General features: G+C 39.8%; 1 protein-coding gene across 1 annotated transcript; it reads right to left on the reverse strand.

The window, feature by feature from the left end:
• ankk1 (ankyrin repeat and kinase domain containing 1) lies at positions 1-10,577 on the reverse strand. Its single transcript, XM_046389750.1, has 9 exons — positions 10,237-10,577; positions 9,794-10,076; positions 9,524-9,675; positions 9,102-9,151; positions 7,186-7,341; positions 5,854-5,978; positions 4,507-4,540; positions 3,823-4,063; positions 1-3,544 (listed from the first exon to the last, which is right to left on the reverse strand). The coding sequence occupies exons 1-9, from the start codon at positions 10,404-10,406 to the stop codon at positions 2,512-2,514; spliced, it is 2,244 nt and encodes a 747-aa protein (XP_046245706.1). The 5' UTR covers positions 10,407-10,577; the 3' UTR covers positions 1-2,511.
• Between the last annotated feature and the right edge of the window lie 7,264 nt (positions 10,578-17,841).

Raw genomic sequence — 17,841 nt, forward strand, 5'->3', positions numbered from 1 at the left:
TTAAATCAATAAGGAGGCGAAGTTTCTGTTTAATTCAAAACAATTATATGAGCTGGTATTATTACTGTATTACACAAGAGGTAAGCAAGAGTACTAGGTGGACAAGTATCTTTGAGGTATTTCATTAATTGCTTTATTTTGTATGAATGATGTGTATGTTAGATAAGTTGTCAAAATCAATTAAAAAATAACAAAGTGAAAGAAACACAACATTACGGCCCTGTTTTTTCTTCCTTCAGCTCTTCCTGTTTGTAGTACAAGCAACTTGCATGACATTATCTTCTTCCTGCTTGTTTCCCTACTAGAAAATAAAATTAGTTTAGGTGCCTGCAAACCAAATTACTCACTGATAGAGGGTATCCAATGTGTCACCGTATGTGTAAAAAGGTCGGGGCAGCACCATTGATTTAGGTAGCCCTGATTAGATGTTCTTGGAAAAGTGAGTTGAATTTTTCAGGAACTGTAACAACGGTATAGGTAAACAAAAGGGTTTGTTTTATGTGAACGTTAGAAGAACAAAGACGCTGTTACACAGGTTAGACAACGACACAGCACTGTGGATTCCACAGATGTTTCTCATTCCCATCTGTTCAACCATCATCACACTGTTTACTGTAGGAAAAATGCATGCTTGTGTGGTTTGTTTCCAATTTCTAAGTCATTGAAGGCCTCATAAATTTCAAACGAGGGCTAGTGCAGTAAAAAGAACATTTTCAACTATAAATCATCCTACCTAATCTGAAATACATGGTCCTCTCCGGAGAGCCTTTTCATAATGTGATAGCTGCATTTCAAACTCTAGTGGATAAATTACACTGAGACCAGGGTCAGTAGATACTTCACTTTGTCAGGCTCCTGGCATAAGCCACATGACGTTATAAATCAGGATTGTGCTTATCTAAATCTAAGGCAGACCAAGTGATTGCAATTTCCTGATAGCTGTCTAAAAAGGAGTCAAACATAAATTTAACAGAAATATCACAGGAGACCAACAACGTTCTCATGCTATTGCTGTATGACTTTTACAATGAAATTTTGCTTAGGTTTCTGTTGAGATGAGCCGTGGGCATATTTCTGTACTTGTACACATTTGAGCTTTTTTTTTTTTATAGGCAGTGGATTGGTTTGACACAATGTGGTGACTGTGCTACAGGCGATTTTAATGAGCCTTAAACCTCTAACACACACAGTAGGCCTTTTCCAATTCTTCTAATCCCCCTGGGATTAGAAGAGGACAGGTGGATGGTTCAGTCATACAAACATTCAAAAATGGCAAACACTGGGAGACGACACCAGCAAGCTAGCAGTCATCATCTAATATACACAGTGTCCACCTTCATGGAGAAAAAAATAGAGGTTTTGGAATACAATTACCATTTTAAAAAATGACACAGCAGACATTCATTTAGCAACCAATATATATATATATATATATATATATATATATATATATATAATAGTCCAGCTCTATTCTGTTCATTTACTGTAATTTGATTCGGTCAGTCTCTTGTGGTTACAGAGAAAACCCAGAAAACGTGCAGGTCGCTACAGCTATTGAATCCATGCATTTAATTTTAATTTAATAAGGTGTCACTGTGGCAAATGAGTGTGGCATAAGCTGAGCAGTGTTTCCCTCGCTCTGGAGGAAATGACCGATATTCAGCTTTAGCTTGCTTTGTCATACAGCACATAAAGCATGTATGTACTCATAGTTGGAGGCGTTCAATAGGTGCATCTGAATGATGACAGTGACAGGAATCCAATGGTTTTGTTGCCATCCATCTTTTCCCTAAATTATTAGGCGCATAATACTTTCATAAAGTCTGACAGGTTTAATCAAATGAAAGTGTCTATAAGTCATTATAACGACAGCTCTTTTGTATTTTCATCTTCATCCACATGTGGCAGCAGCATTAGTTCCGTTCACAAGGAAAGCGCACAAAGAAAGCAATCAAGGTGATTCAAAGAGTAGAATCAATATGTGTTCTGTCCTTATAGGGCACTTCACCTGGTTTTGACCCAATTTCATGGCTCTATTTTCCACCATAGTTCTGCTAGATTTTACAGACTTCAATTTCATATAAATCCTGAAAACTGGAAAACAGCAGAAAACTTATGGGGCACTTACGGTAAATAATTACTGGTAGAATCAGAGAAAGCGTTTGTTTGTTTTTTGAAAAAAAAAAAGATTACTTTACTTTTACTTAAATATAAAAAAATGATTTGTATATATTGACTTAAGAACATCCAAATCAAATTGTTAGGAGTTTGGTGAAATTACATGACAAAAAGCAAAAAACTAAAAGGAGCAGTAATAATCATTGTGCTTTCCATTTGTTTATAATTAAATAATGAAAATAATAAAAATAGAATTATCCATCTTATCTAAAATATCTTTTCAAAATCTTCCTATAATGCACACAATAAAAACCCTTACACTCAAGGAGGAGAATATTCCAGCTGTGTCTTTGATGTTTTCATTGTATTATAATTCTTCCATTCACATTGCAACTACTTCTCCAGTAGCTGCACGATTTCCAGTTTTTCACACTTCTGGGCCACATTCAAAGCTGTGGATCCAGAAGAGTCCAGCAGGGTCCTGTCTGCTCCATTCAGCAGCAGAGCCTTAACAATAGGTTCACAGCCATGCTGGGCAGCCAGATGTAAAGGTGTGGCCTTTCCCGAGCTAACTGCATTGACATCTGCGTGATGTGATATTAAGTGGAGGACACAAGGGAAACTGACACTTGTACAGGCAACATGTAATGGCGTCCATCCTTCAGTGTTTTCCGTTACGTTTGGGTTGGCTTTGGCTGCCAGGAGCTTTTCCACCACTTGTGGTTCACTCTGATGGCAGGCAAGGTGGAGGGGGGTCCACCCATTCTCACCTTGAGCGTTCACACAACCACCCTGACTCTCCAGCTGGATCACTGCAGCTTCATTCCCCTGTAGGGCAGCCAGGTGCATTGGAGTCCAGCCTTGAAGGGTCCTGGAGTCTGGACTGGCCCCATTTGACAAGAGCCGCCTGCATATTCCTGCATGACCCCTCAGAGCAGCCAGGTGAAGTGGCGTGTATCCTCTGCTGTCTGCACTGTCAGTGTTCACCCCACTCTTCAGCAACTGCCTGACTATTCTGTTATGGCCTTCCTCAGCTGATAAGTGAAGAGCAGTGAAGAGAGAGTGGTCGGTAGCGTTGGGATCTGCTCCCTGAGACAGGAGGAGCTTGGCAATATTCAGATGCCCGTAGGCGGAGGCTAGGTGGAGTGCCGTCCTCCCTTGTGCCTCCGGTTGTCTGACTGTTTCCTCTGACAGCCGTGAAAGCAGCAGGCGCACCACTGTTTCATGGCCATTCTGGCAGGCCAGGTGGAGGGGCATCCAACCAGCTTTTTCCCGGGCATCCGGCGCAGCTCCTTTGTCCAACAGGAGACGAACTGTCCTGTCATCGCCGTTCTGAGCAGCAAAGTGGAGTGCTGTCCACTGGTCCTCATCTCCCTGGTTAACAGCTGCTCCATGCTCCAGCAGCAAAGAGATGATGTCATGAAGCCTGTAGAAAAAGAAGTTTCACTCATAGGGTATAATATTTTTGACTCATCATCGCCATCAGCACAACATTGTTAGGGAACTCGAATCCAGGCTTTATATGAAGCTAAAATAACTGCCTTCTGTCCTCTTTGGCCTCACATTTAGCAAACAAACATCAGTGGTATCAATCATTACTCTAAACTATGTCTTACTTTTTCAGTTTGACTACAGGAACAGAACGTTTTTTGTTAACTTCTTAGAACTGCAGACAAACATTTGTTGATATATTTCTATACAGACCTGTGCAGAACAGCAACAATAAGAGGAGTGTAACCCTTGGAAGTCATACAGTTGACTTCAGCGCCCAGATTCAGGACATGCTCAACACTCTTTGCATCCGTGCTGGCTACCGTATAGTGGAGGAGGGTCCTTTTATCAGGAAACTGTGTGCATATGTGCTCTCTTTTCACAGACAGTCTAAAACTACCAAAGTCCTTTTTGGAGAGGAGAGAGAGGATGTTGTCCTTGTCACGTTGGTCAGCTGTGAAATGAATGCAAAGGGCATTAGATGAGAGAAAGAAGTGCAAAAACTATGATTACAGTGTGTCTCAGGCACTTTTATTGTTTTGAATTTTGCAGAGGGTGAAGATTTGTGGCAGCTGTGGAGCTCAGTAAATATGTGAAATGTTTACCTTGTGTGTTAGTGTTTGAACAAATGCACTTGCTTTGCAATATGCTTTTATATTTTAATAGTCATCAGTATCATTTGTTAAGTTAGTAAATATCTCAGAGAAAAAGGATCCAAGACGCTGCTTGAGTGTTTCTTTTATTCTCTCCTCCCCTGATATATGACTCTGCTTTTCAGTACTAAAGGTAATATTTAAAATGTGACAACACTGTAAATAGCACTTTTCAAATGTCAGCCCTCCAGGCTTTGTACTGCATTGAACATGATTTTCCATCCTCTTGTATGCATGTGTTTACCTGAGGGAAGGTCAGGCATCTCAGGCAAAGCAATCTAAAATGGAAAAGAAACAAAGGAAACACTACAAATGTTTTAGCTCTGACATCAATCATTACAAGTGGTTAATAAGCACATATATCAATCAAAATGTGAGTATGGGTGTTCGAGGGTGTGAATGACTCAAAACATAAACAGCTACAGTGTTATTAACTGCAGACATTATTCTTTTAAAACACACTAGCAGATAAAAATGCCATGGTGCCCTGACGATGAATCCTAATAACTTTGATGATCCCATGAATTTTCATGTAGCCAAAGACTGTATGGACTACGGTTTAAAGTCTCTAGTCTGGCATTAAAGTTGTCACCACCTTGGCTTTTTGCAAGCAAAAGTGACCATATTGGGACAAAATAGTTAAGCTGAGGTGGGTACGCTTTGCTACCCCTCTATCCTGATTGGCTCTGACTTGGAACCTGATGACATGCTGCGGGAGTGACTCTAATTAGAACGCGCTCTGTCTATTATTGTGTTGATTTTGCTATTTAATTTTTCTTAAAAAACAAAATTCTCCTGTGTACACAATACATATGTCATGTCAACGAAATGGTGTTAAGTTTATTTAATCAGTTTTTGTCTCATGTCTATGTTGTCTTGTGATTTCCTGTTTAATTTTGTCAATACTTCCTGTTTGTGTCTATTGTTGTCAGCTTTGCTTTTTTTTCCCCTTTGTCTGTTTTCCCTCCTTTGGGATTACCTGTCTCCGCCCTGATTGTTTCCACCTGTGCCCTTACTTTGTGTGTGTATATATAGTCCTTGTCTCCCTTTGTCCTGTGCCAGTTTGTCTTGTCCCTTGTGTTAGACAGCCAGTGTCATCTCAATGCCAATGCCAGGTCTTGTTGTTTTGTTACTTTCTTCTAGAGATTTTCTGTTTTCTTAGCCTAACTTCAGTCTAGAGAGTTTCCTCTGTGAAGAGTGATCTTCAGTTTGTACTTTCTGAATATAGACTTTATTTTGAAACTTTGAGAGTCATGCATTTGGGTTCTGGTCCATAGTTCAGTCGTGACAACATATACATAATACACATCTTTTTCAATTGCCATAACTAATAAAAAAAAAGTGGGAAAAAGAATCTGTTGTGTCACAACAGACGCTGCTGATGAAACTGTAACTTGACTGGTTGGTGAAGATATACAACCTTGAGTCTATAAATTAGTTTTATTTTTGGTAGTGTGAACTGCATTACCTGTTCCCACACTGTCCTTTATAACAAGATTAACTGTTCTGCTCAGTATGCTAAAGGTTGAGTACATACAGCAGGCAAAGTACACTACAAAATCATTCAAGCAGAATATTATGCAGAACTAACCTTGTTTATTGGGGAAACTAGCCAAGGATAATTTGATTTCTGTCCCTCGTCACCATTTTTGAAAGACTGGGTTGATCCCGGGATCTTCAGGACTTCGCTCAAAGCCTCTGTTTTCCTCACAGTGTCTGCAAACAAAAGTCAGTGAAGTTCAGCCTGTTCTGAATTTGCCTAATATTTATTTTCCTAAGTAAATAGTAGGCTAGATCTAGTTTCACAACTCAAAACCCAGTGAGATGCCATAATAAATGTATCCCTACACAGAATGAATGATCGTGCATGAATTACCGGTAAATTTTTCATGGATACAAGTGAGTTTTTGTTGTGAACAAAAGTTCACACAAATTGGAAGGGCCGATGCTTAGCATTAAACGCAGCCCCAATGTGTATTCGTTAACATAACTTCTCAAGCTATATGTGCTTGTATAAACAAAGGAGAGCCACTCCCTCCTGTGTAAATGTTTCACTCAGTCATTACACACAGTAGAATGTATTCTCTATGAGCATGCGGCATCTTGACCTGATAATTGCATATAAGGCCACAAAGGACAAAATTGTTGTTGTGTTTGGTACAATTTTGTTTGAGAGAATGTGGATCAAAAGAGGGACAAGTACCAAATGCTTTTCACTGCAGTAGCTTAAAACACTGATGTTTCAACATGATGTCAAAATGTCTGTTTTTAATTATTTGGCATGTGTCCATACTTTAGTGTGCAAAAGCCTGTAGGCTCTGTTGCACTAAAACACAAAACATATTTACCGAAATGTCAATATTCTCATTAAGGAAAAATTGATTATTGTTAGTAAATGTCTTGGCTTCATTTAACAGTACATTAAAATGATAAAAGCAATTAAACACAACATCAGACAAATCTGGCCAATTATACATCATCTTCAAGCACAGCATCTTGGCTTGCTAAGATTAGTTCCCAAAATGCGTTTTGTTACATCTTATGGGCACATTGGTGATACAATAAACCAGTTTTTGCACAAATAAACCTTAAAAATTCTGGTATGTAATTTTTCAAGAACATTGGGAAAACATCATTTGCTGAACTTTAGAATTTAAAATTTTATTCACATGTGTCTTGTGTGCAAGTATGCAGGTCCTTAAGTACTTTTTAAGTTTACCGTCCTCTGTTACTTATTAAATATCATCACTGATAAAAGTTAGTACTTGCAAATGCAGTGCATTTGGGCAATCATTTTTTCTGTTAAAGCACCAATTTAGTAGCTTTGAGCACTCAGGGGATGATTAACAGCTGCAGTTCCTTTGAGTTTTAAATCCAAATTAGAAAACAATTCACTTCATTTCACATATTATGACTACGTTACCTGAGAACTGTGGCCTCTGCCTGTGGTCCTGGTCCCAGCACTGCTTCATGATGCTGATCATCTGATGGCACTCACAGGGTTTTTGTTCGGGAATCATATCTACACAAGGTCTCTTACCCTGTGACACCTGTAAGAGCACTGTGGTCACGCTGCACCCTGGGTTCACAAAGCAGATGTTAGATACAAGTTAGGCGTAGTTTAATACATGCAGAGAGTGACTACAGCAGCAAAGCAGGCAGCACAACATGTTTATTTGTCCATGTGAAAGGAGTAGTTCCACGAGTTGTGTTTTTTTACACTTTGTATTATGTCCTGATTAAACTAACAAGGTATAATGTGTTGATATATGTATTTTAGAGGTGCTGGAAGGTGGGCTTTGTTACCTTTGGACAGAGCCAGGCTATTGTTTTCCCCCTGTTTGTAGTCTATGCTAACTAAACTAACCATCTAATGGTTGTAGCTGCATGTTTGAGACATGTCGTGGTTCTAGTATAAACCTTACAGTGTATCCGGAAAGTATCCACACCCCTTTCCACATTTTACCTCACAATTGATAGTGCATGTCAGAGCACAAACCAAGCCATGAAGTCAAAGGAACTATCTGTACCTCCAAGACAGGATTGTGTCGAGGCACAGATCTGGGGAAGGGTACAGAAAGATTTCTGACACATTAAAGGTCCCGAAGAGCACAGTGGCCTCCATAATCCGCAAGTGGAAGAAGTTTTGAACCACCAGGACTCTTCCTAGAGCTGGTCGCCAACTAAACCGATTGATCGGGGTTGAAGGGTCTTAGTCAGGGAGGTGACTAAGAACCCAATGGTCACTCTGACAGAGCTCCAGTGTTGGAGCTCTGTCAGTGTCCTCTATGGAGAGGGGAGAAGAGGGGAAAGGGGAAATGGTTGTCCTTCAAGAAGGACAACCATTTCTGCAGCACTCCACCAATCAGGCCTGTATGGTAGAGTGGCCAGATGGAAGCCATTCCTCAGTAAAATGCATATGAAAGCCTACCTGGAGTTTGCCAAAAGGCACCTGAAGGACTCTCAGGCCACAAGAAGCAAACTTCTCTGGCTCTGATGAAACAAAGATTGAACTTATTGGCATGAATGACAAGTTGCTGGGAGGCTAGAAAGGGTCGAGGGAAAGATGACTGCAGCAATGTACAGAGACATCCTTGCTGACAACCTGCTCCAGAGTGCACTGGACCTCAGACTGGGGCGAAGGTTTATGTTCCAAAAGGACAACAACCCTAAGCATACAGCCAACATCACAAAGGAGTGGCTTGGGGGCAACCCTGTGAATGTCCTCGAGTGGCCCAGCCAGAGCCCAGACCAGAACCCTATTGAGCATCTCTGGAGAGATCTGAAAATGACTTTGCACCGATGCTCCCCATCCAACCTGTTGGAGCTTGAGAGGTTCTGCATTGAAGAGTGGGAGAAACTGGCCAAACATAAGTGTGCCAAGCTTATAGGATCATACTCAAATAGACTTGAGGCTGTAATTGCTGCCAAAAGGGCTTCAACAAAGTATTGATCACAGGGTGTGAATACTTATGTACATTTTATATTTTTTATGTTTTTTTGTTTTTAATAAATTTGCAAAAAAATTCAAGCAGAAGTTTCATTTTGTTATTATGGGATATTTTGTGTAGAATAAAATGAATTTAATCCATTTTGGAAGAAGACTGTAACATAACAAAATGTGTAAAAAGCGAAACGGTGTGAATACTTAAAGCTTACATTAAATTTCTATCCTGGCTTTTATGGTCACTCTTTCTCTTTTATGTGAAGCACTTGGTGCATGTAATTTCTTCATTTCATTATTCTTATACATTGTCATTCTCTGTTCTTGCGTTAAGTGGTACATAACTTCTTGCTGAAGTTGCTGAAGCATGGAGATGTGATGCAAATCAGTCCTACCTGCGTGCGGTTTCTGTTGTGTTAGAATCTCCCAAATCACAATGCCAAAGCTGTAAATGATGAAATCAGAGAGTGGCACTTTTAGGGCACTTTTTTTTTTAAATATTTTCATTTGTCATATCACATATTCAGTGAACTTTGTCCCTCTTTTGGAAAAAGCCACTGAAATAGGAGGGTGATTTTCTTTTGTTCTATAAGAAAAACATGCTTGTTAATGTGAAAGAAATCCTTAATATAAAAGGGTAAGAAAGAGTGAGTCAGACATGAGTAAAATATGTCCCAGCAACTCGTGATCAAGTAAAAATATATACAGTCGAGAGCAAGGTTATTCTGTGAGAATTGTAAATGTGTGCACTGAGTCAGAAAAAAAAAAAAACAGTGACTATGATGGTGCAATTTCAAAAATGCCCTTGGTAAGTCACCTGTAAACATCAAAGGTAGTTCCTGGTGGATCAGGGCATTGAGTGAAGGTCTCTGGAGGAATGTAACTTATGTTCCCTCTCGCTGTCAGATTCTCCATGAATGATTGCTTGCTCATGCCCTCTTGCCAGTGGATTAAACCAAAATCTGAAATCTTGTTAAAAAATGCAGTTTCGGAGTAGTACAGAACTAGCATACATTCTCATAAATGTCAAGAGATCACTGTGAGTGTCTGCAGTCTCATTATGTTGCTTTCACTGAGTTGCACTGACCTTGACATGGAGATGATCGTCTAATAGGATGTTGGACGTCTTGAGGTTAAGATGGAGTAGTGGAGGTTTCATGCTGTGGAGAAAATTCATGCCCATGGAGGCCTCATGAATCATCTGGAACTTCTTAGGCCACATCAATGTGTGAGTGGCTAAGAGATTGTTCAGCGATTCATTGCTCATGTACTCCATCACCAAGGCAGTTGCTTCACTGCACAGTCCGTATGTGGACACAATGTACTTGAATTTCACTTTGGCTATCCTGGGTGCCTCGTCTGCTATTCTCCTGTGAAAAAATAACAGCCAGTGAAAGGAATTTGGGCATTAAATTGGTAATGTGAACTTTGACTCACTGAAATATCTTTGTTCAATGCTAAGAAATGGCTGTAAATTCAGACACAGAGGAAAAAAGCAATTTGTGCCAGTTTTAGTATTAGAAGTCCCACCTGTAAAATGCTGTGTCAAAACTTTTCAGGGCACAGGTCACCCGCCAGACTTTGAGCTTGACCTGGTACACCTGACCAAACCTGCATTCTGCCAGCTTAGTCCAGTCAGCCTCAAAGTCGTCCTTCTGGAAGTTTCTGAACTCTCCAGGAGATCCATCAAGGCAATCCATGAGTAAAGAGATCCGCACATAGACCAGAAATACACTCAGTGTCTTATCCTACGCATAGACAAGGGGGTTTGTCTCCCAGATCGACATCGATCAACGGCACCGCAGGAGCTTGTGTTTCACGCAGGGAAAAAGAAAGTTGTAGAACAGGGATTCACATTCAAAACAGTGGCAGCTGGTGGTGTGAAAGGCATTTGGAGTGGAGTCACATAGATACTAGACTAGTCTGTCGATCTGTGGGAGGAGCTGAGGTGTAGAACTTGTTTGCTCTGTAATGTTGCAAAGCCGGTTTTTAGATGCCAAGACTGCTGACTTAGCTTTCCGGTTTTCCAGGCATACTGGATGATTTCTTATCTTTCATTTCTCTCAGCTGGTAAGATTGACCAGAAAAGAATTCGAAACAATTCGGAGGAAATGCGCAGAATGAATGTTATGTTGCACATATAAACATTTTAATACATTCATATGTAACCATTTCGATCACAGTCACTAAAATGTTTTACAATTCAATTTATTTTGTAATTTAATAGCATAACACTGTTACATGTAACTAGTTATTACATGTAACAGTGTTACTCTCCAACAGCAGCACCACAGTTTCAGTTATGGTGGCTGGTATGATATACAGCGTATGTCCACTGTGATTCAGGTCTGTATATACAGTAAATGACCTGCCTAATGAACCATTCACTTCTATCAAACTGCACTTTAACAAGGCACTTAACCCCCGGCAGCTCCAGTAGAACGGCTCAGGAGTCGGCAGTTTGAGTTTGAGAATATGTGTGTGTGTGTGTGTGTGTGTGTATACAACCCACGCACTGCCACACAATTGCTCTAGATAGCAATGTCTACAAATTGATGGTTAAGAAAATGAAAAATGGAATAAAGCTAACGTATGAGAAAGGCTTGTCATGTCCCGCTAAATATATAAAGCAGTCTCGACTTGAAAACTCTTTTAAGGCACTGAGGCATCTTATTCGCTCTCCTGCCGAGAGTTAGATGAGAAGATTGGGTCAAAAGATGGATAGAATAATGTGTGAATTATAAAAAGAAAATACTAAAGGGGACAACAGCTGCTCTGCAGGAAGTCACTGTTCCCATGAAGGAATACTATCAACACATTGGTTTTTGTGTGAACTATGAAAATACAGTAATACAGTGTGTGTGTGTGTGTGTGTGTGTGGGTGGGTGGGTGGTGGTGTTTTTTTTCTTTCTTTTTTTTGGAGGGGGGGGGGGCGTTCTTTGGAAGTTCTTTGAATTTGGTTAAACTGAAGTGAATTTAGAGGTGGGGTTTGGTTTGATGGGTTTTGTTACTGTTTCACACTGTTTCCAGTCTCAGTGGCACATTTTGCATACAAACTGCAGTCTGTGTCTTCAGTTTTTCAAACCCAGACAGACATGAGAGTTGTTACAAGATGCTCAGCTAACACTTCGAAACAAAATGTCTGCCTTGTCCTGTTAAGTTAATTGTGAAAGAGTTTTGGGTGTATTGTTCTTTTCAGCACATTCTGTTTTGAGATAAATGAACTCTCTGCATTGTTTGGGCACCAATTTGCATTCCAGCTGGTCCCTCTGTGATTGGAGGTGATATCAAAGTGACTCTAAGGTGAGCTGTCTAAAATAGAGATCTCCAAACAATGTGCAAACACACTTGGATTACATTGCTGTTATCACACTGTGCCAAAGGACACCAAGCTTTTGTTGCAACAATAACAAAAAGTTAAAGTAATTAAGTAATGTTTTTCGATTCAGTAATCACATTCGTTAGAACATTTTGTACTTCTTCATGATAGAAAACCCTAAACCAGCATGTCTTGAATTGTGCTGAAAATTAACTTTAATATTTTGTTGGCAAAGCCCAAGCATTCATTATAAGTGTATTGGAGTGTTTCATTTCATACTAATCACTTGTAGTCAGTATTCTGGTGTTCCTGCTCTGGTTAAAACAGAGAAATCAAAATGAGATTAAAAGCTTTTGAACTGATTTGTGTGTAGAAGCTCATTGTTTTTAACAACCAATGAAAGAGAATTGTGTCATTTGCTTTATACTGGCTGTGTGTGTCAGGAGGGCTGTTTTCAGTTAAAATTGTATCACATGCCATTCTCCGTTTTGCATTGCAATTAGTACGCAGTACACTGAGCAATAATTACTTAACATGAATTACAAATTTAACATTGTTGCTGGCTGGCTTTCCTGGTGGTGTACTGGGACAGTGACGAATGAGCTGCACTCACTTCAGTTCCCAATGTGCTTTCCACCTTGACTTCCTGTTCGACTTCAAAATTGTGGATTTTATCTTTCCGCATCATTAAAGTGGGCTGTTATTTGGGAGGAGAGATTTAAACTGCCTGGCTTGTGTGAGAGGCTTAAGGTAATAGGAAGCTCATTCAAGAAGATGAGAAAACAAAGATGTCCTCAACCACCTTCCCTTTTATCCCCACCTGCTGTTTTGTTTTATAAGCTCCTCAGTTCTATTTTACCACCACTTATTTATTTGGGGATGAGGTGTTTTGTTGCAGCATTGAAAAAAGATTGAAAAAGATGGATTCAGAAAAATACATAGACACACACAAATATATATGAATTTATATAAATTGTTCCTGTGGGCCACTAGTAGTGTTGGCAGTCAGATAAAGATTTGGGCCATAGCTCTTGGGCTTCTTCATTCCTAGAAGGTAGAACATTTGGATTCAGCATGTCTCCTGCAGTGAGCGTGGCGCAAATCTCCACCACAAAGTCACAACTGTGTGCAAATCTCATTCATTAGAATTTCTGTGGATATTGCATGTCTCATGAGAGAATAGCTATAGTTTGTGATTTTCCATTCACATCTCCTTTTCTTTTATGTTCTGTGGTGGTTCTTTGTTCAGTCTTTCATTTCAAAGAGACAATTGGAAATTTTTCATTAATTCCACTTCAATGGGATTTTCCTCCTCCCTACTCATTTTAAATCTGCACTCTCACCCTACAGGGATGTGATAGGGAGAGGATACACATCTCTAGGTGTACCATACAGTACATTTCTGTGTTGTCATGAGCTGCAGGTGCCCTGAAAGAAAAATGTCGAACTTGCATTATTGTGAGTTTGTATATGATTATGACTTAATTATTTTACAGTATGGTGATAAGTTGTGGCTCACTGAGATATATAACACAATGTAGTACCAATAACTGTAACTTGACAACTCTTTACGACTCTTTCTTTCTCTATGTATGCAGGTGTGGTAACAGATGAATTTAACATTCACTGACAGCCATAGTTTCATGCTTCGCTAACTCACACGAGGACAGACTCATGGATTGATGTTCCAGTGAAAACCAGGTGCTCGTGATCAGATTCCTGATATGCTACCTGAGGGGAAAAGTCTCCCTTCATCGATGGAACCCACATCTCACAGCTAAACCAATCACATTAGCAGGCTCCACCACGCTGGGGGAGCTGACTGGCTGGAGCCAACAGCTCTTCAACTGGTGTATGTTTTTCACGGCTTGAACATTAATTGGTTCCCGCGTATCCCTCAAGAGCATTGTTTTTTAATCCAATCCTTATCTCTATGCAGATATTTAGTTGTATTCCTGCAGGATTGTAAACATGCAGACTACGTTAGCAAGCGAAAGCAGAAACACGGTGAATCGTGATGTGGTCACTAGAATCACAGGATGTCTCGGACTACTTTGAGAGGAAAAATTTGCAGTAAGATGAGATAGTACTTTAGATACTATGCTCACAGTACTATACTATGCTAGATAATGTGTACACCTCACTGTGTGGACAGGATGTTTGATGTTTTAAAATTGGCCTAACTGTTGACACAATGTATGTTAAGACTACTACTTCCTGTTGTTTTTTCACCAGTCATACTTTGTTTTGCTATGCTATAAAACTAATGTGATAGTAATATTGGGTTTTGGCCAACTGCTTCCTACAAATAGGAAGACAAACAGCCACACTCAAATGCAAGTTGTCAATGACAGAGATGGAGTACATGTGATTTTCATTTCAATATGGAAATAAAAACACACATTTTCAATCACTGCCCCTGTTAGCTATTTATGGCGCTGTACCCTGTTGCACTTTTGCCCAGTTTTTCTTTATTTTTGTGTATTCATTTTTACAGCGTCTCCAGTCCAACTCTTCTTTATGAAATCTGATTTGTAATGACAATAACTGTTTTGTTGTCCAATACTCTTCACAGTTTCACAGCTGCAACCAGTAAAAACCTCAAAGAAAAACCGCTGCCTTCAATCTTAATTGGAAATGTGTTACGCTTTTATACAGCTGTATAGCTGTGCACCTGCAAACATAGGACAGGAAGAGGAATCACAGTACTGAAACTGTTAGAAATATGTTAATTCACTGACAGCTTAAAATGGTTGAAGGTATACAATGTGAGAAACAATGCTGGAAAGAAGCATCTTTGCCATTATACATTATTTCATTTTAATGACTCAGGATTCAGGTTAGAGATGAATATGAATCAAAGTCATGAGCACGCTATCAAGCAATAAGCACAAATACATCCTGCAATACAGATTAAAACTGTGAACTGAAAAATTCTGTAGAGGAACTGATATATTTAGACAATGATTAATAATTATGCATTTTACATTATTTTCAAAGTCATATTAAAAATGTATTGATGCAATATCATTTAATTAGACATTTCTAGACAAAAATCAAAATTGTAGAGGGTGCTACATGTTTTCTTACAACACTAAGCGAGACAGGTTCCCTAAGCAGTCTATCACAGGGGGTCAATGTAAATGTCGAGCCACAAATGCATATATTATATTAAACCCGTATATTAATGAGCTATCAGTCTCAATAGAAGATACAAAGAGTATCGATTTGTTGTCACAGAGGAAAAATAGAGGGATCAGAGCAGCTTTTCTATTTGAGGATGGTGTTTATTTTCAGTGAATGATAATGGACTGCTCATGGTTAAGTGTGAAATTTGACTGCAACAGCTGTGTCACCTATGAGAGGAGGTGTGAATTGGATTGCTCGTCATCGTCTTGTCTGGCCTATACCCGCTGATACCACTGGCCACCTCTGCTCTATGGTTAATACGATTGACCGCTCTACTGTCTGTTCACTAATGTAATTGTCGGCAGCTATTTTGGTGAGGACGTGATCTGTGTAATTGGCAGTGGTTCCTCCTTGGTCACGGTAGGATCAAGTCACCTCCTGGGCACAGACAACCACAGCAGGCTCGCGGTGGGGCTGCCGAATGGAGCGGCCAGATTGCTCGATGACGGTAAGCCAGCCACACCAGCAGCAGTGTCACTGTGACAAGAGATGAGCTGACCACTAGGCCGACAATGACCAGGACCAGGTCCAGCTCTGATGGGTCTGAAGATCAGGGGAAAAAAATCTGACATGAGGCTACAGTTATGACTTGTTTATCTTAATGGTGAAAAAATGTTTTCCATCCATCAACACCGTGCCTTCCATGAGCTGCAAACATCTTTGATAGTGTAAGCTTCTCTCTATAGTTTCACAAGGACTCACGACACTGTGGAATTCTCCCTTTTAAAAAATATTTTTCTTTATTACCTTTAGAAAGAACACATTTAGACCTCAATGGTAAGAGACATCTCCTACCTGAGGATGAGTAGCTTTCTGTTATAAACCTATGCTTAATAATATGGCTCCTCTCCTCATATGCTATAGATAAATGGCATGGTCATCTCTCATTTCCTGTTCTACAGCATCCAGCCTCTGTTATCTCAGATTGATCGTTTTTGTTTTAAAGCACAGCTAATAATTACCTATCTCCTCTGGGAAGGTAGAATTCTTCACTTCTTTTAACATGGGACCAAAAGATATGCGATTTCTGAGATTGGTGACAACAGCCTCTGGACCCTCCAAGGGAAATGCACTCCTCTGCTGAAGGCACTGCTATAAAAAGACAAGGGGAATGTGTAGCATGTAAGAATGAAAAATCAGAGTAATTACATTTTTGCAAGAATGATGGTGTTTCTCTTTATCATCAAAAATAGCAGCAAAATGCACAGAAATAGTAATTTAAATGATACAGGTGGAATGATAAATATGTCTAAGACCTGTTTTCCTTTGTGGTGTTTTTTCATTTAGATAAAAGGGCAATGGCAGAAACATCTACTTCAAATAGAGAGATGGAAGGAGGATTTTAGTTTGAAAGCAACACTTATTCTTATAGTGTGGTCAGCATATATGAGTTGGGACAGTTCAAACAAGGTTATTGAGATAATAATGTATAGTTCTTAAATTAAGTGTTTCAGGAAAATATGCAGTCTGACATCAAGAGCCAAGGGGAAAACACCATTTCAAGGAAACAAAGGGGAAAAATATCAGTGGATGCACACAAAAAATTTGTGGATTATATAGAAAAGCCGAAAGCTCACACTCTGGGTACACAAACTGAATGTCACATTTGCATTGTGTATTTCTTATATGTTGTTGTCTTGCACACATCTGCTGTTGTTGAAGAGTGAGAGCTCTGTTTTCCTTGTGAAGATCGGTGTTAATTGAAAGGTACTGGCTCCAGTGAGGACTGGTTGATCTTCTGTGATGCTCCTGCTGCAAATTGGCTGATCCAGGGACTTGGCTTCTAATTAGCTTCTTTGTTGTCTAGAAGATGCCCAGGAGCAGGATAGTGACTGAGACTGTTTGTATGTTGAGTGAGGTTTGAATTAGTTTTAATGGAATGATTAATTAAATTTGGCATTGAATTACGGACTGTGGGCTTGGTAACCAGTGGGTCAAGTGACGAGTGGACTGCCAACAGCTTGTATAGGTCTGACAGCAATACTTTTATGTTACTTCTGCACGATTGCTGTACTGGAGCCTGCTTATGGAAACACTGTTTGCAGTCAAAGCCTGCAAAGGCAAACAGATGCAGATAAAAGTAAATAACCTTGTTCTACAGCGTGTGCATGGAACAACTGACCACAGTGTGATGAGTCACCTGCAAGGAAGGAAATTAGTCTGAATTTTGAATCTTGGAGACCTATAATTCAGCATTGTTGGTAATAAAACAGACCAAGTTCACTCCCACAGGAGGCGGAAGGGATGGGTGTTGGAGTGGGGAAGACTGCAACATTGTAAACAGGAATAGCCATAAAAAAAAGACTGTGACAGAAGGGGAGATAACTGCTAGAGAGAAGAACTATTAAGTGAGCAACATGGAAGGTACTAACAAGACTGGTCAAGTTTGACCAGATTCTGTTGGCTGAGATCCAGCTAGAGCTGTTATAGCCGCTAATGATGACTCAGTGATGGTTGACACAATGAGGAGAGTAAAACTGTTAACAAAGAGTCAGATGTGGTTTCTAAAATTGCCAATGCTGCAGAAAAGCTGTTTGACATTAAGTGAATATATCCACAGAAGTTATGAGAATCAATACATTCCCAGGACAGTGGAGCTGTCATGGCAAGGATGAATGGGAGATACT

Source organism: Scatophagus argus, chromosome 5, assembly GCF_020382885.2.
Source record: "Scatophagus argus isolate fScaArg1 chromosome 5, fScaArg1.pri, whole genome shotgun sequence".
NCBI lineage: Eukaryota > Metazoa > Chordata > Actinopteri > Scatophagidae > Scatophagus > Scatophagus argus.